Below are 22,617 nucleotides of genomic sequence, written 5' to 3'. Positions count from 1 at the left end.
AAAGTTCCCAATAAACTTGTGGGTTAGACACAGCAGTATTAAACAAGGGAAAAAAATAACCTAAGGTTTTTTTTTTTTTTTTCCAACAGATGTCATCCTTTGGGTCTTAGCCTCTTGCAAAATAAAATCCTGACAAAGATATTGTCACTAGGTATAAAAGGAAATTCTAAGGCCAAATGCACTCCTGGTCCAGTTATATGCTTTCTTCCACCTTAAGCACTTTGTAATTGTATAACATGGGTCTTTATTTTTCTTTCTTTAGAATTGACTACTGCTCTATGGAAAGAAAAAATGTGTAGGCTCTAAATTCTTGAAACATTTTTCTAGAGCAAATGTTTTAAATATTTATTTGAATATTTTGTATCAAGGATACTGTACAATATTTGATTTTAAGGTATTTTGGATACTTTATAGTCAGTCAAGCAATGCACAGAGAGTGACAGTAAAGGTTTTACTGTTATTCAGGTGTTTGAAGTACACCTGTTTCTTCTCTACTGCTCTTCCTGGAAACTAAATTAATTTTCTCACATTTTTGATAGAAAACACTGTTAGATAGAATATTGATATGGCAAATGACTATATTATGAAAATAAAGTACAATAAAGTACGATAATATAATCATAATATATTATGAAATAAAGTAATATTATTTTCAAAATTAATTTCCTTACGTGTGCAAATTGTAAATAGACCATATTATTATAACAATATTTGAAAAGGGGGAAGAATGGAATATAAGTATCTCTAACAATTACACTATTATTTATTTATTTATTTATTTTGCCAGTCCTGGGGACTGAACTCAGGGCCTGAGCACTGTTATTGGGCTTTTTCAAGGCTAGAGCTCTACCATTTGAGTCTCAGCACCACTTCTGGCTTTTCCTATGTATATGGTACTGAGGAATGGAACCTGGGTCTTGTGCATGCTAGGCAAGCACTCAACTGCTAGGCCAAACTCCTGATCCCTGCACTATTTTTTAAATTAATCTTCACAATAAAGTAAAAAGTGATGCCACAAAACCTGTGATGAAATCTTCAGGGAGGCAACTTTTTAGGAAATTCCTTTAGTCCTTTAGTGAATTTGGCATTTATTGTATTTAACTTCCTTTGATCTTTCAGCTGGTCATTTGCCTTACAGTAGAGCTTAGAAAACAAGTCAATATTCTATAATTGCTATGCTCTCCAGATGAAGTTTTACAGTGAGATTTTTACATCAATAATGGAATTTCACACAAAAAAATAAATGATGAATTGAGTGTTCAACCATGCTGTCTCTTCAGAAAGCCTGACAAATGGTATTAGAATGCAATTTTCTTTCTGTTACATTCTAATTTCTCTCCTTATCTTAGCAGGCTGTCTTTCTCTTGACCTCAAATTTACTAACACTCTGGGTTTAGAATCTGGAATAAAATGATTAAATGCAAACACATACATTGGATTATGTTTCATTTTACAAACCCCAGTACTCAACTTAATAAATCTTTATTAGCTATATGTCTTTGAAATTCATTGTATATGAAAATGTTAATTATAACCATCTCTTCCAGCCCCGTGAACTCAACAATTTTTCCAGCAAAGAATGGAAGATAGGATAGAAGCACCCATTAGAACCTTTGCTTACCTCTTACTTGATCTCTAGATTTGCAGAAAATAGAGTTAAATGACATAAGTAGTGCAGACTATCAATAACAATTCTAGTAGGATGAAATCATTGCTGATAGAATTCTTTCAGCTAGGGATTACTCAGATTTTGAGTCTAAGGCCCTTTCTTAACTAGTTCATCTTCAACTATAAATTTCACAGTGTCTTAGATATTTGAATAGGCTGTATATTTGTGTGTGCAATCAAGTAAACATCTCTAGTGTGTCATACAAAATACCGAAAAAATAGCCTTTCTTTTTTTTATTGTTGGGGTAATGTATAAAGGGGTTACAGTTACATTTGCCAGATAGAAGGTGCATTACTTCTCACACAGTGATACCTCTTCTCACGTTTTTGTCCCCATTTCTCTCCCCTCACCCCCTCCCAATCTTCTTGCTTCCCCCCTTCCCTTTCCTATTTCAAATAAACAAATAACAGTATATACAATATAACAGGTAACAAAGTCAGATATAGTAACAATATGAGATTAAGCAAAAGGCAACAAAAGAGAAATAACTTAGTACATTAAGAACAACAATTACACAAGATAAAGCTCTTGTTACCATATTCTAGAAATGATTTCATTTAGTCTCATCCTATATGACCTAAGTTTTGTACCTAAGTTTTGAGCTATTATAATTCTCTGCTAGGAGAGTCCTAAATGTGTACTAATTATTACAACCCCTGAGCCTATGTTCCTATGGGTCTGGCTTACTTCACTTAATATGATTTTTTTCCTAGTCTTTCCATTAAAGTCTTTCCAAGTCTTTCCATTATTTAAAATAATTGAGTCTCAAAATTATTCATGTTCAGAGAAGGACCAGATCAAATTGGTTGAAATATTTAGGAGCTATTGTATGTCTATATTTGTTTTGCAAATACTCTATACTTAGAACAACATAAGAAATATATTAGTAGGATTATTCAGTTTGAAATTTTCTATGGATTTTAGAAATTCTGTATAGAAGGTCTGTGAATTCTTCAGCTAACCCTATATTTTTCTTTTAAGAAAATAAACAACCTGAAACATGACAGGAGCTTTCTCTGGTTATATGCTGTAGCCTGAAGTATAGTATCTTTACAGAATATGTCTTTGAGGAAGCTTAAGGCTCTTTTATAAACTATCTCATTAATTCTCAGGGAATTAGGTTAAGGGATAGATAGTGTTGTCTATTTTACATATCCTTCAGCCTCAGGCAGAAGAACCACAGATCAGCTAACTTCTCCAAGATCACATAGAAAATCTGTAGGGTCTATTGGAATAGAATCTTTGCTATATTTATTGCTGTTATTTCCAGTGTGCATCTTTTCTCATTATATGTGAAATCCTCAATGCGTTTTAGTGTTTGACTTGTACAAGTTCGTTCAGTGTAACTTGTTTTTCTTATATAGTATTTTATTGTTTGTAAGTCATTGTATAAAAGAGCTGCCATTTAACAAATCAGGTTACAAGTACAGGGCACTCTGATCAATGTTACTCCTTTCATTATTTTCTCCTATCCTGTCCAATCCAGACTCTCCCCTTCTATTTTTTAACTGTATTTTGTTTGTCTTTTCTTTTTTGGCACCGGGGATCGAACCCAGGACGCTGCACTTGCTAGGCAAGCACTTTGCCACTGGCTGCATTCCAGTCCCAATATCTCCCCTTCTTAGTTTCATAAGATGCATACTGAATTAGGACTGCTTTCTCTGCCCCCTTCTCTTAATTCTAGATAGTTTCTTCTTATTATTGAACTCTTCCTTTTTCTTTCAGATTTTCTGTTGTTGGGCATCTGTTTTTGTTTAAATCTTACATATTTAGCTTAAAGCAAACTTTTAGTATCAATGAAGACAAAAATATAGTTATATAAAGAACCAATTTATATAAAGAAGAATCAAAGTTCTTCTCTGAATGTGTACCTATTTCTTTCTTGTGCAGAATTAAAGAAAAAAACATACTTGTAGTTAGGCACTGATATCTCTCATCTATAATACTATCTAACTCAAAGGTTAAGTAATGATCACAGATTGAAACCAGCCAAGACAGACAAGTCTGTGAGACTACTGTCTCAAATTAATTAAGGAAAAACTACCATGTACTAGTGTAGTGTCAGCCACAGGTGAAAATGACAACTGAATGCAGAAAGCCCTGGGTTTAAGCTTTAGTACACACACACACTTGTACAATTGTACCATCCTGCTTTCTTTATATTGCATCTGTTTTTTACTCCATATATTTCACCATTTTGCTTTAGTGACCTCCTCACTGGTGAATCAGATTAAGTACATAGTAGTCAGCATACTTTCTAATGACTGATTCTTGCCATCATATTAGTGTTTCTTTCTTTTTGGCAATGGTTTTAGCCCTTGGTTTGCAAAAGTTGTTTTTAGAGGAGTATGTAGACAGTCCTAGGACTTGAACTCAAAGTCTAATCACTATCCCTGAGCTCTTGTGCTCAAGTTAAGTCTTTTACCACTTGAGTGCACAGCTTTACTACTGGCCTTTTGGAGTCTCAAAGACTTTCCTGCCTGAGCTGGCTTTGAACCTCAGTCCTCAGATCTCAGCCTCCTTAGTTGCTAGAATTACAGATGTGAGCTAGTGGCACCTGATTGGCTTACAAACATTAAATCATTCTTAATTTTATAATGAGAATTGGGAACCTTGAATGTAAATATTGTCTATCAGACTTCTTTTAGAGGTCTCAATCCCTGAACTTTTGCAATTCCTGACTTAAATTTCCTGATTCAGATTTAACAGAATCCTTTGTATTCTCTATCTTACTGGACTTTTCATTGCATGTTATATTTTGTCTGTTTTCATAGTCCTATGAGGCTTCAGGTTTCTGCAAAATATAGAATTATTGTTTAAACCTTGAAATATAGTGTCCAAATTTAAGAACTAATGGGAAGTACATGAATTAATGGCTGAATCCAGTTAGTCAGATTTCCTTTAAAGGCATTATGTCATCGTACTTTCTTACAATAGTCACTATCTCTCAGCTACTCCTCTAGGTAAATACCACTACAGAGTTTAATTATTTGTCTTCCCTCAAACTTTTTCCTTTCTTTTCTCTTGTCATGAGTTTTTAACTCACCATATTGACCTTGTCTTTTTCAATTGATCATTCATTCACTTAAATAAAGGTCTTGGTTTATTTACAATTCTCACATCCCCTACCATAATGGTAAGAATAGTTTGAGATTTTCTTGCATGGTTTGTTTAAAGCTCTAGTAGGTCCTCTTCTTTCATAGGTATGGGAGACCAATTCCTATGTGATCCTTGTTTTTTTTTTTTTTTTTTTTCTTTCTTGTTTTACATAGATCATTTTACATTTTCAGGGCCAGAAAGTAAAGGAAGAAAGCATACTCATGCATTTTTTTTAAAAAAGTCTCTAGGTAGAATTTTGCATCAATCTAGCATCTCTCCTTGGAAACAGTAGTTGGCACTGAGGGAACTAGTTGACCTATTGGTCCGGCTTCTTTCCTTTGATCCATATACACACGTTTCCCCGGACAATAGGATTCTCTTTATCATTGTGCTTCTTCATTAACTGGGTAGCATTCAAGGTCATGCCTTGAGTGTTGATTCATTGTTTTAATTTTTGTCAGTCATGGGACTTGAATTCTGGGCCTTGGCAGTGTCCCTGAGCTCTTTAGCTCAAGGCTACCGCCCTACCCATGGAACTACAGTGCCACTTCCGGTTTTTTGACGGTAAATTGGAGATAAGTCTCACTGATTGTAGTACTTTGGCTGGTTTTGAATGGCGATACTCAGATCTCAGCCTCCTGAATAGCTAGGATTACAGGTTTGAGCCACAATGCCCACCACACCCAGCTCATTTTTTCCCCCCTAAGGATAGCTATTGACATTTTGGGTTAATTTTATTTTTTTGAATCAACATATATTAATAATATGGGAGGAAATTCAAGGTGACAATTCAGTGGTTGTCTTTGGCAAACTTAGAACAAGTTTACTTCATTGTATCCCAACACAATACAATATTGCATTGTAGAATTATATTGGCATATTATCAGGCGTAGAAAAATGATCAATGATGATCTCGATTGCTTAAGTTTATTTCAGTTGTTCTTGAGAATCAGGTTTAATTCATCCAATATTTCACTAAGTGGAACTATTTGTGTGTGTGTGTGTGTGTGTGTGTGTGTGTGTGTGTGTGTGTGATGGGGCTTGAACTCTGGGCCTGGGCTTTATCCCTGAGCTCTGCAGCTCAAGGCTATTGCCCTACCCTTGAGCCAAGCCCCACTTCCCGTTTTCTAGTGCTTAACTGGAGATAAGAATCTCAGGTCCTTTTTTGTTGGGCTGGCTTTGAACCTTGATCCTCAGATCTCAGCCTCCTGTGTAGCTAGCATTAGACATGAGCCACCACGCCCAGTGTGTAAGTCGAACTTTTAATTTATTTTTGTGCTGGTGCTGGGCATTGAACTAAAAGCTTTCTAGTTTACTCAAGTCTAGAGTATCGCCGCGTGAGCCACAGTTCCAATCCTAGCTTTTTAGTGTTTTATCTCTCATTATTTTGGAAATAGAGTTTCATGAACTTTCCATTCCAAGCTGGCTTTGAATTATTACCTTCAGATCTCAGCTTCCTGAGTAGATAGAATTATAGATATGAGCCATTGGTGCTTGCCATTGTAGAGATGGTTTAAGCAAAAAAAAAAAAAATGAAGACTCAAAGATTTTCAGTACCTCTAAATAAATTGATGTTAGAATTCTAAAATACTTTAGGTTAATTAAAGTATGCACAAATATAAAAGCACGAGAAGTCAACAAAATAAAAAGCCTGAGTTCATAGTGGTGACCGTATAATCTTCTATAAAAAATGATCATTTTATATTCTCTTTTTAATTTATAAAGTTTATTATTTCTAAGACTTTTTAGACTTTTTTTTAAAGAAAATAAATACTCTTCCATCAGATAGCCCAAAATAAAAAGCTATGTAATTTGTCTCAGAAAAAAAAAAGATCATTTTTTCTTTGGCACTTTCATTAAAATTCTAGTTTATAGTCTGCTTCTTTATTACTTTGTCATGACTTTTGCTGGAAGAAGCATTTAAGCACACATTTTGAGTTACCACCCTCACCCAAATGTCACCCTGCATTCAGTCTTTATATCAAAATGAAGCAAAGTTTCTCATAATTTTCTATTTAGCTGTTCTTCTCATAATGTTGATATATTCCTGCATTTCTGTGTTCGCTCTGAGCTTTTCTCTTTTGTGATCCTAAAACATTTGGATGTCATTAAAACAGAATTAAAAATATTTCATTCTCCTTTGTTATACTTACTTTTAATCCATTGCTATGAATTTTCTGTTTTCATCATTTTGTTTTCAAATTGACATACACTTTTAATATGAAGGGCTTTCACTGTTGTATTTCCAGACATGTACACAGTATACTTTGAGCAAATTCACTCCCATATTCATATTCCCATTCCTTTGTTCCGTCTTCCTCACTTTCATAAACAGCATTTGGTGGTTTTCATTATGCCGCATATCTTTCTATCTGTATCCTTTGATCTGGTCTTTGGATCCCTGCCTGAATTCACCATTATCATTAAAATTCCATTGTTCAGTAGTACTTGCTGAGTATCTTTCATAGACAGAACAATGTGGCTTTAAGAGAGTTTGAGTGATCTCATTTCCATGAAGACACCAAAGACATCAACCACACGGAGAGTTAACATTGATCTGGAGTTGCCAAATGGGGGGTGGGAAGGGCAAAATGTGCATATAATAGATAAAACATGATAAATATGAATTGATTTATCTCCTCCCTCCTTCCCTTCCCTTCCCCTCCCTTCCCTACCCTTCCTTCCCTCTCTCCCTCCCTCCCTCCCACCTCCCTCCCTCCCTCCCTCCCTCCCTCCCTTCCTTCCTTCCTTCCTTTCCTGCCTGCCTTCCTGCCTTCCTGCCTATCTTCCTTCTCATTCTTCCTTTTTTCTTTCATTTTTCAAGACAGAAACTCAATGTGTCTCAGAAATGTCCCATAACTCCCAATGCTCCTCAGTACTGGAAACACAGTGGTATAGCACCACACCTGGCAAACTGATTGCTGTATTTAATTGGATGTACAGTATATTATATTCATACTACAAAAACAAATATGAAATCATTGCTGAAATAAGCACAGAGTGATCGTACATTGATGGTAAATTTTGGCTTGTGCTGTGTGCTCTTCATACCATAAATACTTTATTACTTTTCCAATACCACTCTCTCAGTTCATTGAAATACCATCAGAAAGGGAACAGGAAGACCTATCCTCCCCACTCCAGCACGCATTCAAAGTCACCTTTTAATAGCTTGATTTTGAACTAGGATAAAAGAGGACTTGTAAAGATTTTGTATATACTTCAGATAAGTACACTGGGGACTAACCAATAATGTGGAGTGTTTTTATTTCATGTCTTCTGATCATCTACTACCTAAAGAAAAATAACGGGAAGATTTGTGGAGGCATGTGTTTGTCTTCAGCAAAACTAATATATATATATATGTATACATATATATATTTCATATATATATATGAAAAACCACAATTATTCTTAACTTTCCTATGAATTACCTAACACATGCATATAATCTTTATACTTCAACATTTTTATTGGCTTTGGTTATGACTAATGGTTTCACCACTAATCTCCAGGGTATAAAAGTACAAAAGAAAAGATTGTTTACAGTGTTTCTTGGTAACATTGATTTTAAACTTCTTTAGTGGGAAGGACCAACATAAGTTACAGCTTATGTATATATAAGTTACAGCACATATTTGCCAATTCATATCAGTACTTAATATATCAAACTATTTTCCATGGAAAGCTCAATAGACATTACCAGACACTTTTACAAATTATTGTTTGTACATAGCACTGTTATTTTATTGTGTTCATTATTTTCTGAACAAGCCTGAATTTCTATAATTTTGTTATGTAGTTAATGTAATCTGTACATATTTTACCCAGTCAATATTTACTCGAACTAATAATGTCAATATGGTAACAAATAATGAGTTCCACTTAGTACTTTGCTGTTGTTTATTTACTTCTTTTGTTGCATTCTAGTTTGACTTCAGGGCCTCACACACTTGATAGGCTGTCACTCTAACCTATGAGCCACACTTTCAGCCATAGGTTTTATTATTTTGCTAATAGAGGCTAACAAACTTTTCTGCCCAAGGTTGGCTTTGAACCATGATCTTTCCAGATCTTAAACTACTGAGAAGCTATAATTAAAGGTTTAATCCACTAGTGACTGTTTGCTGTATTTTGAGAGTACAAAATAAAAGCTGCACATGAGTTCATTGTTTTTGAATGAGAAATTAGTCATCAATTAAACATTTTTCCCATTTGTCAATTAAAGAAACATCCATTTATTTTACCCTTTCAGACAGATACTATGTTTTAGGGGTGAAATACGAATATGTTCGTATCCACTTTCTTACTTTTTAGGTTTAATTCTAATAGTTAAATCAAGTGACAGTGGTCGCAGTTTTAAAGATTACTGTCATGTAGATTTTATTTTAATGTGTTGTTTAATTTGAAAGAACCCTTTTTCAATGGTTTCCCTTTTAAAATAATGAGTTCAATATTTATTGCCTTCCTCAATCACTGACCATTTTTATTATGAAGCTTAATTTGTGAAAAGCATAAGGTATCATAAATAGTAAAAAGTTGAATATGTGGAAGTAGCATTTCAGACTTAGATGCATGTTTTGGTGAAATGACTGTTCAGAAAGGGAACATCCCATTTTCCAACAGAAAGCTCTTGTTCGAGCATCGTGTTCAAGCGTATTTAGTTTTCCAGAGATTTCAACATGTCTAACCATTTCGTAATGCAGTAGTTTTCTTAAAGTAAACATTAATGTATGTGAATTGTGTTTTTTTTTTTGTTTAAAAAAATGAGATCGTTTACAATCTTACATTCTAGTGACATTCAGAATCTTTTCTTTTACAGCCTTTTCGTAGAGTGACGTTTTCTGTTGTGAGTCAGCCTCAGGACCCACATCAAGGGTCACTGCAGAGTTGCTATGACAGCGGGCTGGAGGAGTCCGAAACACCAAGCAGTAAGAGTTCATCAGGGCCAAGACTGGGTGCCCTTCCACTCCCAGAGGACAACTATGAAAGGACCACGCCGGATGGCAGTGTTGGTGAGGCAGAGCATATGGAAAATGGTAGGGGCAAACACAACATCCACACACATAATCACGCTAGTGAGCCGTGAGACACTAGGCTTGCGAAGGTCAGTCTAAAATCAAAATAAAATAGCTGACATCAAACCAATTCTACTTGAAATGCTAAATATTGGCTAAAATGTAGAAACCACGAATAAACATAACAATTCAGATAAAATTAACCAAAATTGCACCATCACTTAAAAATAGGCTGATAGAAATAAATGCACTTGCGAATAAATGAGAGTAATGCCTGCAATAGAGAAAAAAAAAAGAATTACTAAATTAGTACACAACTGCTACACAATAGCCGCTGGGAAAGATCTTGTTTGACTGTTTTCTTCCATTCATTTTTGTCATGCAACTATTTCTTCAATTGCTACTGTCCAGCTTAGTAAAAGGAAAGGACTGTAAATACAACTTGCTTCACTTTTTCTTTTCCTGGATATTCAAAAAGTATTTGTAAACCAGTCTTTCTGAATGTTAGTGAAACAGTCAGAGAACAGAACTCTTGAGCTCCATAACATATGTTAAATGCAGATGCAGCCCTTCTCTTATTTAAGTCTAAAGTTTTCTCATTTTTGTGCAAAAGGAAGGATAGAAAATAAAACATAATTCTTCATATACTTTCTCTATCATGAGGCTCTTCTCAAAATGTGCTTAATATACATAATAATTTAAGTCTTAAAATTATGTTGCAAATAGTGCTTGCAAAATTTTTCGTATTCCCAAAGTTCGGTCAGTACTCTTAATTCTGAGATCTTTAAATAAGTAAATGTTTGAGAAATGTGTTTATTTTAAACAATGGAAAGATAAATTTTCTCCTAATCTCACTAGTAGTAAATATAAAAAGAGACACAGTTATCTATGTATATATATATGAACGCAGAAGAATTGCATCCATTATATTCCTTAGTAAAAACCTGAACCAAAATGTATGTATTTCATCATCTCTGCTTTCTAAGGAATAGGACATTCTATTATATATGATGATATGCAGGAAAAGACACTTTTTGGTAGAAGTTTGCCCATACCAAAATATAATAATGGATGTATCATAAATATCCTAGGCAAACATGTTAAACTAAATCATACAAAATAATTATTTATTTACATTATCATCAAGTGAACAGTTATGATACCTGGGTCTTATGATTGATACCCCTCTTGATTCATTATCCAGAATTTAATGGCATTTTGCCTTATGGCTATCCAGGCATGCTTATCTGTGTGTATGGTGGTGGTGTGTTTATGTGGATTGGAGTTTGATCCAAATTTTAAAATCTATTTTGTCAATAATTAAAAAACAATTATAATTTTGTATGCATTGAACAGCTGATGATTATATATTAAGGCAAATATATTCAAAATTCTGAATAAAGTTAAAATTAAAAATTAAAACTATATATTTGCTTATGTAGTAAGGTAAGGTTAATTTAATTTAGGAGTATTAGTAAATCTGAGATTGCCTTTTAAATGTGATATTTTTGTTTTAAAAAATAATTATTTTTACTGAACACAACATAATATTCAATTAAGTTTTTTGTTTTTCGGATGTCAGTTATACAAATACCAATGTCTTTGTATCACTGGCATTGTAAACACAGTTTAAATTTTATTTTCTATTTTGTAACTTTAAGGGTTTTCCACACCTTTAAAATAAGCATGACATGAAGAATAACTAAGGATAATGATAAATGTCAAGTATATATCATTTACTTTTCAAGAAACAATCCATATTATGGAAGATTGAACAGATGTGCACTTAAATAGAGCATAACTTTTACTGAAAAACATACATCTCCAAAGGCTTTTAGCTCTTATTTTAATATTAAGATCTGTGGACAGCAAAAACTATAGCAGTAGTAGTAACTGATTTCCCTGATTTTGTATGTGACTGACACTTGAAATACAGAGTTCATATCATCTGCTAGCTGTGGTTGATGTCCATCATGACATATAGATAATAACAGATAGAGAGGTGATGCACTATGAGTGATCAACCTGCAGCAGTTGACAGTTGAGTAACAGTTTTCACACTACTCATATAATCATAAAATGCTTTGATATTGCTTAAATTCTGGCCATTTCATCTTCAGTACTAATGGGCTATTCTAACAAATAGAATTGGAATTGAAACCTGTCAAGGATTCATTTGTCATCCTTAACTGGACTCCAGGTAATCTGCAGTGTTATGGTTGGTTAGATTTTAAAGTTTGTGTTGGATTTTTTATTCAAATTTTCCTTGAAAATACCATTTTGGATGCTGTTATAATCACAATTACCTCAAATATTTTACTTGGATCTTAACCTGTATATGAGATAATACAGTTATCACTATTTTGGCATTAACTTACATTGTAAAATTTTAGAAGATACTCCACAAAGCAACAGAAGAAAATATTCCAACTCCACGATACAAACCAGGGATAATTTAGTATATGTAATGATGAAAAAAAAGTAAGTCGTCATGAATATCTTTTTAAAAGAAGCATTAAAAATGAAATTTAAACAAGTGTACAGTAAAATCATCTTAAACTTAGCCCACTTTTTTATTTGATGTAATCTAGGATAAAGATTATGCCATTAATAAGGCCTACCTGCAGGTTAATTCTCTTTCCAGGCTTCCCTTCATATTTCAGCCCTTATTAGTCTCTATGAGAAATAGTGTTCTTCTATTATTCTTTGAGGAAAAGGAATTTAAGTTAAGAATAAACACAATATCTTACAATCTGGCATTGGAACCCACTGGGACTTTTGATATTGATAGTTAGAATTTTACTACTTAACACATTTTGAAAAAAACAAATCTTGTGAATTACATATTTGTTCATGAGAAATAGCACTGATCTATTTCTCTGTGTCCTATTAATTGTTATCTGCATAGATTTGATAATAAGAAGATCAAATAGTTGGTAATTGATAATTCAAGTAAAAACAAATGTGAGGCTTAAAATCATCACTGCAATAGGGACAAACATCCACTATGCAGCGCTCCCCCTTATCTTGCTAATACAATCGTCTTTCCCCTTAGAGTGGTATTTAACGTTTTTTTTTTAATTTTTTAAATTTTTGTTGTGATTAATAGAAGGGGTACATTATATTCACCAGATAGAAGGTGCATAACTTCACAAACATTGATATCCTTTCTCGTTTGGCATATTATAATTGTCTCTACCTCTGTCTCCATGCTCTAGTCTATGTATTATTTCAAAACCCCTTTCTGAGCTATATTGCAAAGGCAGTTCCTCTTTTTCCGCCCTTATATGACTTGATTACAGGCAATGTTTAATATGCCTAAATACAGAACACCCTACACTTTGGCCTCTGATAGAAATTTTGCCATCAGCAGTAGGCAGGTTACAATTTTTTTTGTCTGTGTTTTCTTCTCATCATTTCTTAGACAATAAAATTCACTCAGAAGACTTACCCTGCTATTACAAATGGTGCCTTTCCTCTCATATCGTTTTTTTTTTCTGTTATGTTTTTTCCCCTCTTGATGAACAGAAAGGCCTTGATGTCTCTTACTGAGATGACTCTTTTAACGTGGGCAGGCCAATAGTAATTTTAATTTCTTGTTCTCAACCCACACCACATCTGTACATTCTAATACTAGACAATGCATCTCTTACATAAATTAAAAAAAATGGACTGAGTCAGGGTTGTCTTTTCTGGCCAGGTGAGTGGATATGTGGGAGTGTGGGGACAGTTTTGGAACTTCTTCATATCATGCTATAGGTGATATATCTCCATCTGGAGATATGATCTAGTCCCAGCTACAGCCCCCTTTGTAGACATTAACTGTGGTTAATACAGTTACTATGGAATATGAATATTTGCTTTCATCTTTGACAAAAGAAAGATATATCAGATTAGAATACAGAGAAGTAGAATATAATATGCTTTTTCTTGGTAAACTTTAACAAATAATATATTACAGAAGTAAATTTAAACAAGAAAACAACAGATGATCCATAATGCAAGCTATAAAAAGTAAATATTTCAAATATGGTCACTCTAAAATTGTAATTAATTTTACGCATCTTGGTTTTCTCAGGTATTTAAAGACACATCCGACTTTGATACATGGATTTTTTGAACTCTGAATTTCTAAACCATTTTCAAACTTATATAAGGCAGGTTTCATTATCTTATTCTTTCTTTCTGCCTTATTTCATCATTCCACATGTTTTAAATAGCACTTAGATGGCCTTGTTCTTGATGAGTAAAACATGGTACAGAAACACTGAACACATTTCTTGTGTGAACTTTTAATAGTGTATTCAGAAGCACAGGAGGATTCATTGGGAATAAGTTACCATTTTTATATGGCCAAAAGTAATGAGACTGGAGAGTAAAGACATTATCATTGCCCCCTCGTGGTTTTCCTTTCTCTCACATATCCAATTCTCAGCAAACACATCTTCAGTTAACACCTTGGTGTTAACTTGTGCTGTTTCATGTAGACTGGATTATAAAATAGGCTAGCTATTCCATTTTCCCCATGATCTTCATATACTTGTGTGTATGATAAGCATTACCTGTCATAAACATCTAACACTGTCTTTTTTTCTGGATAAGGAACAAACTAACATACCTTGTTAAAGATTCATTTTCACCATTCTTAATCTCTCTCTCCCTGAAGCCATTATTTCTATTTTTCTATTATTTGTATTATAGTGTCCCTAAGAAATCTACATGTCATCAGCTCTTGAGGGCCCTAGTGTGACATGGCTGTCTGTAAGCCAGGACTTGTCCAGGTATACTTGCTTACCACTTTTGCAGTGGAAAGGACCTGAACTATCTAACAGACACTAAGAAGCTATTATTCTAGAGAACTGGTGCTGTTGTGGGTGGAATCCAGTGGTTTAAAAACCACTTTTGAAGTCTAATGACATCAATTTGGATCCTAGTTTCATCTTTTATTAAAAGCATGATTTTTCTGAGTAATGTTAGTCCTATATTCTTTAGTAATAAATCACAACATTGGGGAAGAACCTCTATGAAAATCATGTACTAATTCATATACAGCTACTGTATACTTGTTAAAATTTTTTTACTGTGATTTTAAAAATCACTCAGATAAAAGTGTAATTATTACTGACTTTAAGTAGGCTTTTTGTTTGCTTGTCTGGAGATAAGTATCTCTAAAATGAATGGAAGAAAATTTCCTGTCTGATGGTATCAAATTGACCCAGTTCTTTGGACTATTTATTACTGAATGTCAGGAGGCCACCCCTTGACCCCAAGGGATTTTAATCAGGATCTTGTGCTTTCTATGCAGGTGTTCTATTGAGCCACTCTGCCTGCCTGTATAGGTTTGTTGTTGTTGTTGTTGATTTGTTTTTGAGGTGGTCTCAAAAATGCCCTGGTCAATCAATGCCATGATGCCCCTATTTGTGCTTACCAATATACATGAGATGAGAAAATGTGTGCCTGTATTTGATGAAATGGAGTTTTGTGAGCTTTTTCTTCCCACAGTCTGGCCTCAAAATCATTCCTCCAGATGTCTGCATCTCATTTAGCTAAAATGAGACTTAAGTCACTGAACTTGGAATCTGGTCTTACCTTCTTTCTTCTCCTCCTCTTCCTTTTCTTCCTCTTGCTCCTCCTCCTCTTCCTACTCCCCCTCCTCCTTCTCATCTTTCTATTCCTATCCATCTTATTGATCCATCTTTGTATTTTCATATTTTATATTCAGTTTCCATTTGCACATAATATTCTACTGATACGCATTTCCCTTTGAATTGCTTCAAACGTTCACTTTAACAGAGAAAAATAGTGGGGGGAAAGACTAATTAATATGCTAAACAGACTCTGTCCTTTCTTTTCTAATCTTAGTATTAATAATTAATAAAGATAAAATGTGTGGCATATTACTCTTTTTGTATTTAATTTGTTCATTTGAATTTGTTCCTTTAAAACTACACAGTCTCTTGAGCTCATATGACATTTAAGAAAGGATCTCCCATCAAATCTCAAAGTGACATTGGAGCTCAGTCAGTGAGGCTTCCAGGCTCAAGGATTGGGTTACCTTGAATTTTTATTGTACTGGTAGGTGATGCATTTGGTTGTGTTTAAGGTACTGTCTCAGTCTTTCTTGCTGTTTTTCTCCTATAAATTATATCTACTGCTTCCTGTGGTTGCCTTCATCAGAATTATGCATAAAATCTTGAAATGTGTGACATTTGAGGATATTCTCAAGCATCTTTTCTGGTGTGGAAACTGAAGCCTGTCTGTGGAAGTGTATTTAGCACTCTTAACCTCTGGGCTAATTCACTTACTGAGAAATCTATTCATCTCAAAATTCTTCTTCTAGGGCAAAATATTTTCCATTGTTACATCTTCTCCTTCAGATACAAATCTGTTTGTAAGCAAAGCATTTCTCCTTGAATGTGGCAAAGCAGAATAATATCTTTTGTGTCTCTTGTCTCATAGGGTGATCATATGCTTACAAAGATGAGGCTATTCATTTTGATTTAAAGTGTTGAAAATAATATATGACCAAGGCTTTACTGAAAAAGTATAAGAAAATTGCAAAAAACAATCTTTGCCTTCAAAATGAAAGCCCTTATGTCCAAGGGATATAGCCTTGATTGTTATAAATTAGATATATGCAGAAAGTAGAAAACTCATCAGAGAAGTTCAAGGCACAGAGAAAAGAAAGAAATATTGCACAGGTAACCAATTATCAATACATTCACAAAACATTTTTATTTCATAAGTTAAATCTTTGAGATGGAAAAAAAAACTCTTGAAATAATATTTACCTCTTATTTTCTCTATATACCCATGTTAGATCTAGTGTAAAAATAATTATCAAATGGGTTTGAAGGCTTCATATTAAATCAGAATTGAATTATTTGAGTTGTATTTTTCTAATCAAGTTATCATTATCATGTAAAAAATAACCCTCTAAATCTTGGCAGTAATATAATTGACAGCAGAAGCTTAATTCAAATGGAACCAATTAAACAGGCCAACTATATGTCTCTTTTCTTGTTTATGAGCATGAATAATCATTGACAATATATATGCTTTCAATAATGCTTTCAATTTATTAAGGAGCCTGTAAATAATCTTTTAAAGTTATTCCTATTTTTTGCAAGATAAATTCTATTAATAAATTTAAACAGATTAATAGAATGCATTAGATCATATAATATTATATTGACTTTTTTTAAGAAAAGATTTACTTGTGGTTGAAAATTATATTCATAATTATTCTTCCAAATAAATTTAGTGGATATTTTTGTCTTTATGTCACATTCCTATCTTAATTTATTTTTATTATTTATGTTCATATTTTATTATTTATTTTCTGTTATTAGTGACTTTATCTTTAATCCAATTTTATTTATATTTTGTTTTCATTTTAATAATTGCCCTTTTAAGTCAGGCTGATGGATGTTGATCTCCCTTCCAATCCTATTTGCATTTGAAGAATAGAACCTAAGTTGCTTTGTTTTGAAATCTTGTTTCTGGTCAATTTTGCTTACTGAATATAGGAAGATTTTTCGCCATGAATTCTTCTTCTTATCATTATTATTAGTATTATTTCTCTTTTCAGTACTGGTCTGAGAGTATGTTTATCACAAGAATGGGAAGAAATACTGAAAACACACACATTTAAATGTTCCTCTGAAACAGATGTGCACCAGTTAAAGGACACTTGGTTTTTTTCTTTTATTATTTGACATATCCAGATGATGTCCATATGAACTTTTATAAAATGTTCTAGCAATACACATATGATAGAATCGCATCCCACTGTTTAAAATTCTTCTAAATTTACTCATCTGTATTTGCAAATGTGTACTCTGTGGTTTTCCTATCTGGGATGCTTTGTGCACCACGCATGCCCATGACGTCACTAGGAGACCCATGGCTGATCCTCCCCTCCTGTGCTGTTCTGTGGTCGCATTCCATTGAACCACAGTCCCTAGGCTGAATTGTGCACATTGTTCCTGGTTAATGTGAGGCCACGTCTCACCAACCCAGCATTCATAGCAAAAGGTCACAGAAGTTATAGCTGACATTTCATACAGTGCATACGGAATGTGGAGTGTCAATGCCATTACATTGGATTCAATTAAATAACCATTTGCTGGGAAAATTTCCATGAAAGATTCGAAGGTAAATGTGGTAATGAAAGTAACATGGACAGAAGGAGATATTTGAAGTTAAGGCATGAGAGGAACCAGATGGAAAGATGAAGTGGTACAAAAACCAGACAGGGACATCACATAGGGAATCAAACCCTGAAAGACCAGTAAGTAGAGATGTGGTAAGCAGAAGCCCGAGTAGTTAGGGGAATTATGAATGATACCCAAAGATAGTGACTTGAAAAGATGGGAACTGTGGTGAAGGAAGGGGGACAGAACGAACGATGCATTTGCAGAAAAATAGGTGTGGTTAAGACATGTCAGATTTTAGACAGCTTTGCAAATTGCTAGTGATAAGTTTGGAATGTAGGTCTGAATGCTGAAAGTACAGAGAAGTAGGACAACTATAACTGTATGAACCATTAGCACAGTGGGAATGGTGAACTCCTGGGAATAAATGAGACCATCGCTCAAATAAATGGCAGTCAAAAAGAGATGAATATAAAGAGCATGGAAAAGAAAATTTTCTTGAAGGCGACTGAGAAATACATTTCAAAGTGGTAATAATCAAATCAGTCAACAAGATGTGGCAAACTAAATGGGAAAGTGAGAATTAAAGAAACAGTAGTTATGAAATATCCTGTGCTTTGGGGATTGGGATAAGGAAGTAGACAAAGGAAAGGGTATTTTTTCTTGATTAGTGAAGTGATCTAGGAAACTCAGATGCAAGCTACTTTGTCTTTTCATATTTCTCTTATTTCTTTGCACTGCATACTTACTTAGATTGGAGCTATTTTTACTAATCCCTGAACATTACATCTGGAATAACCTATCCATACATTAGTATCCAAAAGTTTAAATGGTGAATTTTATTATAAGTACTAAATAGGGGCCAATGTTGCAGATACAGACTCAATGGAACAGGGATAACAGAGGAAACTGGGACCAAGGAGTACTGCTTGAGAATATACATGAGAATTTCTCAGAGCACTAAGTCCAATGTGATAGGGTTATCCCAAACATATGTAAGGGTTGCTTGCCTTCTTGGACGTAAGTCTTAATGCATTTATGTCACGGAACTTCATCTTATGCTTGCTGGATTTTTTTTCTTTCCGTTTTTCATGTTTTTCTCAAAGTAATGCAGTTTGAAATTTCTATGCAATAGGTTTCACTTTCTTTCTTTGAACAATGTAACAGTCATTTTCTAAATTAGATTTGTCCTTTAATGTGACTTTTATATTTTTGTGGCATTAATTTAATCACCTACTTGAAACTGAAAGAATATCTGGCTAAGAACATAGAAGTCATGCTTAAGAATTGTGGTCCTTGTGTTGGTCACTACTAAAATGTTTATTTTGTGATTTTGAAGACCTTTTACATTACAATAATCCTATCTATTGTTATGAATAATTTACATAGATGTGCTTCATGAAAGAAAGGAAAGGAAACGGAATTTAGATGAGAAATTGATTTGAATTCTGTAGTGTGAAGACTATTTAATTCTAGTCTATGTGATAGGTGCATAGTACCACAGAATTGAAATGTCATAGGTAGGGCCGGGAGTTTGGCCTAGTGGTAGAGTGCTTGCCTAGCATGCACGAAGACCCAGGTTTGATTCCTCGGTACCACATACATAGAAAAAAAAGCCGGAAATGGTGGTAGAGCTCTAGCCTTGAGAAAGTCCAAGGACAGTGCTCAGGCCCTGAGCTCAAGCCCAGGACTGGCAAAAAAAAAAAAAATGAAATGTCATAGGTACCTGCTACAGTTAGTACATCATTGAAGGGCAGAAATACCTCCAAATATATTATGTACAAAGATGGCCTAACAGCACCTTGCCAGGAGGCTGTCAATTTTTAAATGCTTACTTTTTTGTTTTGGTCACTCATAGGGCTTGAACTCATGACCTGGCCACTGTCTGTGAATTTTTTGGGTAAGGCTAGTACTCTACCACTCCAAACCACAGCTCTACTTTCAGGTTTTAGATGGTTCATTGGAGAAAAGAGTCTCATAGACTTCCTGCTAGAATTGGCTTCAAATTGTTATACTTGGATCTCAGCCTCTTGAGTAGTTAGGATTACAGTCACAAGCCACCCATCTGGCTTCATCTTTTTAATCTAAACGAATACAACTATCAGTGCCATATAATTTTTTTTCTCTCTGTTTATTTTTGCTTAATAAGATATATGAATAAAAAGTACATTGATAATTTTTCCAAGATATTCTACTGAATTGCTTTGTGGTGATTTTTAAATTTAAAATGCAATTCATATGATTCTGCCATCATACATTTCTAGAACTCTTTTCTTCCTTCCTTCCTTCCTTCCTTCCTTCCTTCCTTCCTTCCTTCTTTCCTTCCTTGCTTCCTTTTTTCCTTCCTTCCTTCCATCAATCTTCCCCCCTCTTTCTTTTTCTTTTTCTTTTTCTGGCTTGATATAGACATTCTCCATAGTACTGGAGAAGTATGAATAATGTATTTAAAATCGGTGCATCCCAAGAGAATCACCCTGCCCTCCTTGACAAAGGACTAAATAAATGTTATTTGAATACTTTATGTAACCCTTTATCATTTTAGATCCTTAAAATAAAAAAAAGTATTTGTGCTTAAGAATTATGCAGAGCTAAATATAGTAATTCTCAAAAGACCACTATAAGAGGCTGATGTCAAAGTGGAATATCAGTTCAATAATCTTGGAGCAGAAGATGATCCCATTTAAAAGTTAGGAAGGTCTCAGCCACTCCTCCAAAATAGTGTCTTCCATTTAAGGAGATCCAAGGGAAATCACTGTACCTCTCAAAATGTTTCCAGAGGAGAGTTTAAATTCAGACCCACATAGCCTGATGAGGTCTGAAGAAGCAGATCTCTCTTGGACGGAGGTCACAGGAAACAACAGATTCTTCCATCCAATGGATGTATTAAGGCTTAGTACTTTTCACAGTCCTGCTCTGAGTTGGTGTATGTTGATATTGTATGTTTTCTCTTCTCTTTAGGGTCACCTGTTAAGAATTTGCATATTTGTTCTCAAACATATAGAATATTTTAATATTTTTATTATATTTTATTGTCGGGGGTGATGTATAGAGAGCTTACAGTTATAGAATATTTTTCAGTATTAATGTATAACCAGACTATTTCCATCCATGCTTCTAGTCTATTCTGTAAGCTGCCTTTTGATGGCCTAAGCCTTCACCAACCACTCATCAATATTGCATATGACAGCTCCTTGCATATGTAAAGCCTGACAATCAAACTGTGACAGACTGTCTTGTATATTTAAAAATAACTATTTCAGCAGACATATGGTTCTTTGATAATTGTAACAGATCAAAATCTTTAATTTTTATGAATAATCATAAAATTATATTGCAAGGTCCATCCTTATTCTTGTCCTTTGCTTTGGTTGAAGCACTGTGAAATCTATGTCATCTTTGACAGGTAACTAGAAGCAGAGTCATAATTTCTCAAAGTTTCCCCCTGAAGCTGGCTGCCCTTTATCATGTGATCAATTAATTGCATCTAGCTTTCAGCAGTTTAAGAATTCAATTTTAAAGAGGGTCTGCTAGTTACCCTCACTATATTAGATTATCTCTTTCTTCCAGAATAATGAACATTTAAAATTCTGATCATGGCCTATTTCAGAAGTAGACTGAATTTATCTTTTTGTGTGTGTGTGCATGAAATCACATTCTTTCTCTTGTAGATCATATCTGAGAATTATCTCTGTTCTCAGGATCACAGAGTTATTTGTTAAATAGTTCTATCAAGTGTCCATAGTTTACAGATACTCATGAGGTTTTTTTTTCCTTTTTATCTTAAGCAACACATCTTTTTCAGAGGACAAAGTACAGGACGACTTAGGACACAATTATTTAGCTTTGGGTACTATTAAGTTTTAGGAAATAGTGGGCAAAATACATCATTCTCCTGTACCTTAATGAAAAGTTCTGAAATCTCTTAACAGTCATTTCATTTCTGAAGGAGAATTAGAGGACTGTCCCATAGTTTGATTCTCAGATTTCATTTTTAAAGAAAATTTCTCCATTTTAATAAGCCAGTTCCTTTACCATTACAATGTGTCATTCCATGAACATTTTTCCCCTTATCTTTGACCTTTTTGGGATTAAATAATTCACTCCTTTTTCTACCAAAGTCATTGTACTTGAGTCATTTCAGATCATCAAACGTCTCTTTTCCTTTGAGATACTTTCTAGGAGAAGATGATCTGTGAATTTTTAGTTTTTAAAAGTCCTTCTTGCCAGAAAGCAGTAGCTTACACTTGTAGTCCTAGTTACCCAAGAAGCTGGTATCCAAAAGGTAATGGTTCGACGTCAGCATAAGGAGGAAAGTTAGTGATACTCCATCTTTCAAGTAATCAGGAAAATGTAGACCTAGCAGAGTCCCATACATGCAAGCAAGCTGAGGAAGGAGAGGGTCATGTATTCAAACCCCATTACCACACACACACACACACACACACACACTCCTTGAATTTAACTTAATTCTGTTCTTTGGTAGCACATGTCACAATATGTGGTTTTGTAAGAACTAAACTTACATGATTTGTATAACTAGTTCTAAAATCTCTCATAGTTTCAGAAAGGGAACCTGGATTATTAAAGATAAAAATGTTCTTCATTTATGCAGTGGAAACAATGCCATAGTAATTATTACTTTACCTACATGAAATGGCAATATGTTTTGAAGAAG

The 22,617-nt window shown here is 34.0% G+C and overlaps 1 protein-coding gene across 2 annotated transcripts in view; it reads left to right on the top strand.

The window, feature by feature from the left end:
* Pcdh7 (protocadherin 7) overlaps positions 1-22,617 on the top strand; it is a 423,691-nt gene that overhangs the window by 182,449 nt on the left and 218,625 nt on the right. Inside the window, exon 2 of one of the 2 annotated variants that reach the window (XM_090343732.1) lies at positions 9,591-9,783. In XM_090343732.1, coding sequence (XP_090199858.1) covers positions 9,591-9,783 — 193 coding nt within the window. Of the gene's footprint in view, positions 1-9,590; positions 9,808-22,617 lie in introns of both variants that reach the window. The other variant, XM_090343731.1, reaches the window with a different exon arrangement.

The sequence above is a fragment of the Megascapheus bottae genome, chromosome 13 (genome assembly GCF_031878675.1).
Source record: "Megascapheus bottae isolate mThoBot1 chromosome 13, mThoBot2.hap1, whole genome shotgun sequence".
Taxonomy (NCBI): Eukaryota; Metazoa; Chordata; class Mammalia; order Rodentia; family Geomyidae; genus Megascapheus; species Megascapheus bottae.
The sequence above is the reverse complement of the archived record's forward strand: the minus strand, read 5'-3'. Positions and strand labels throughout refer to the sequence as shown.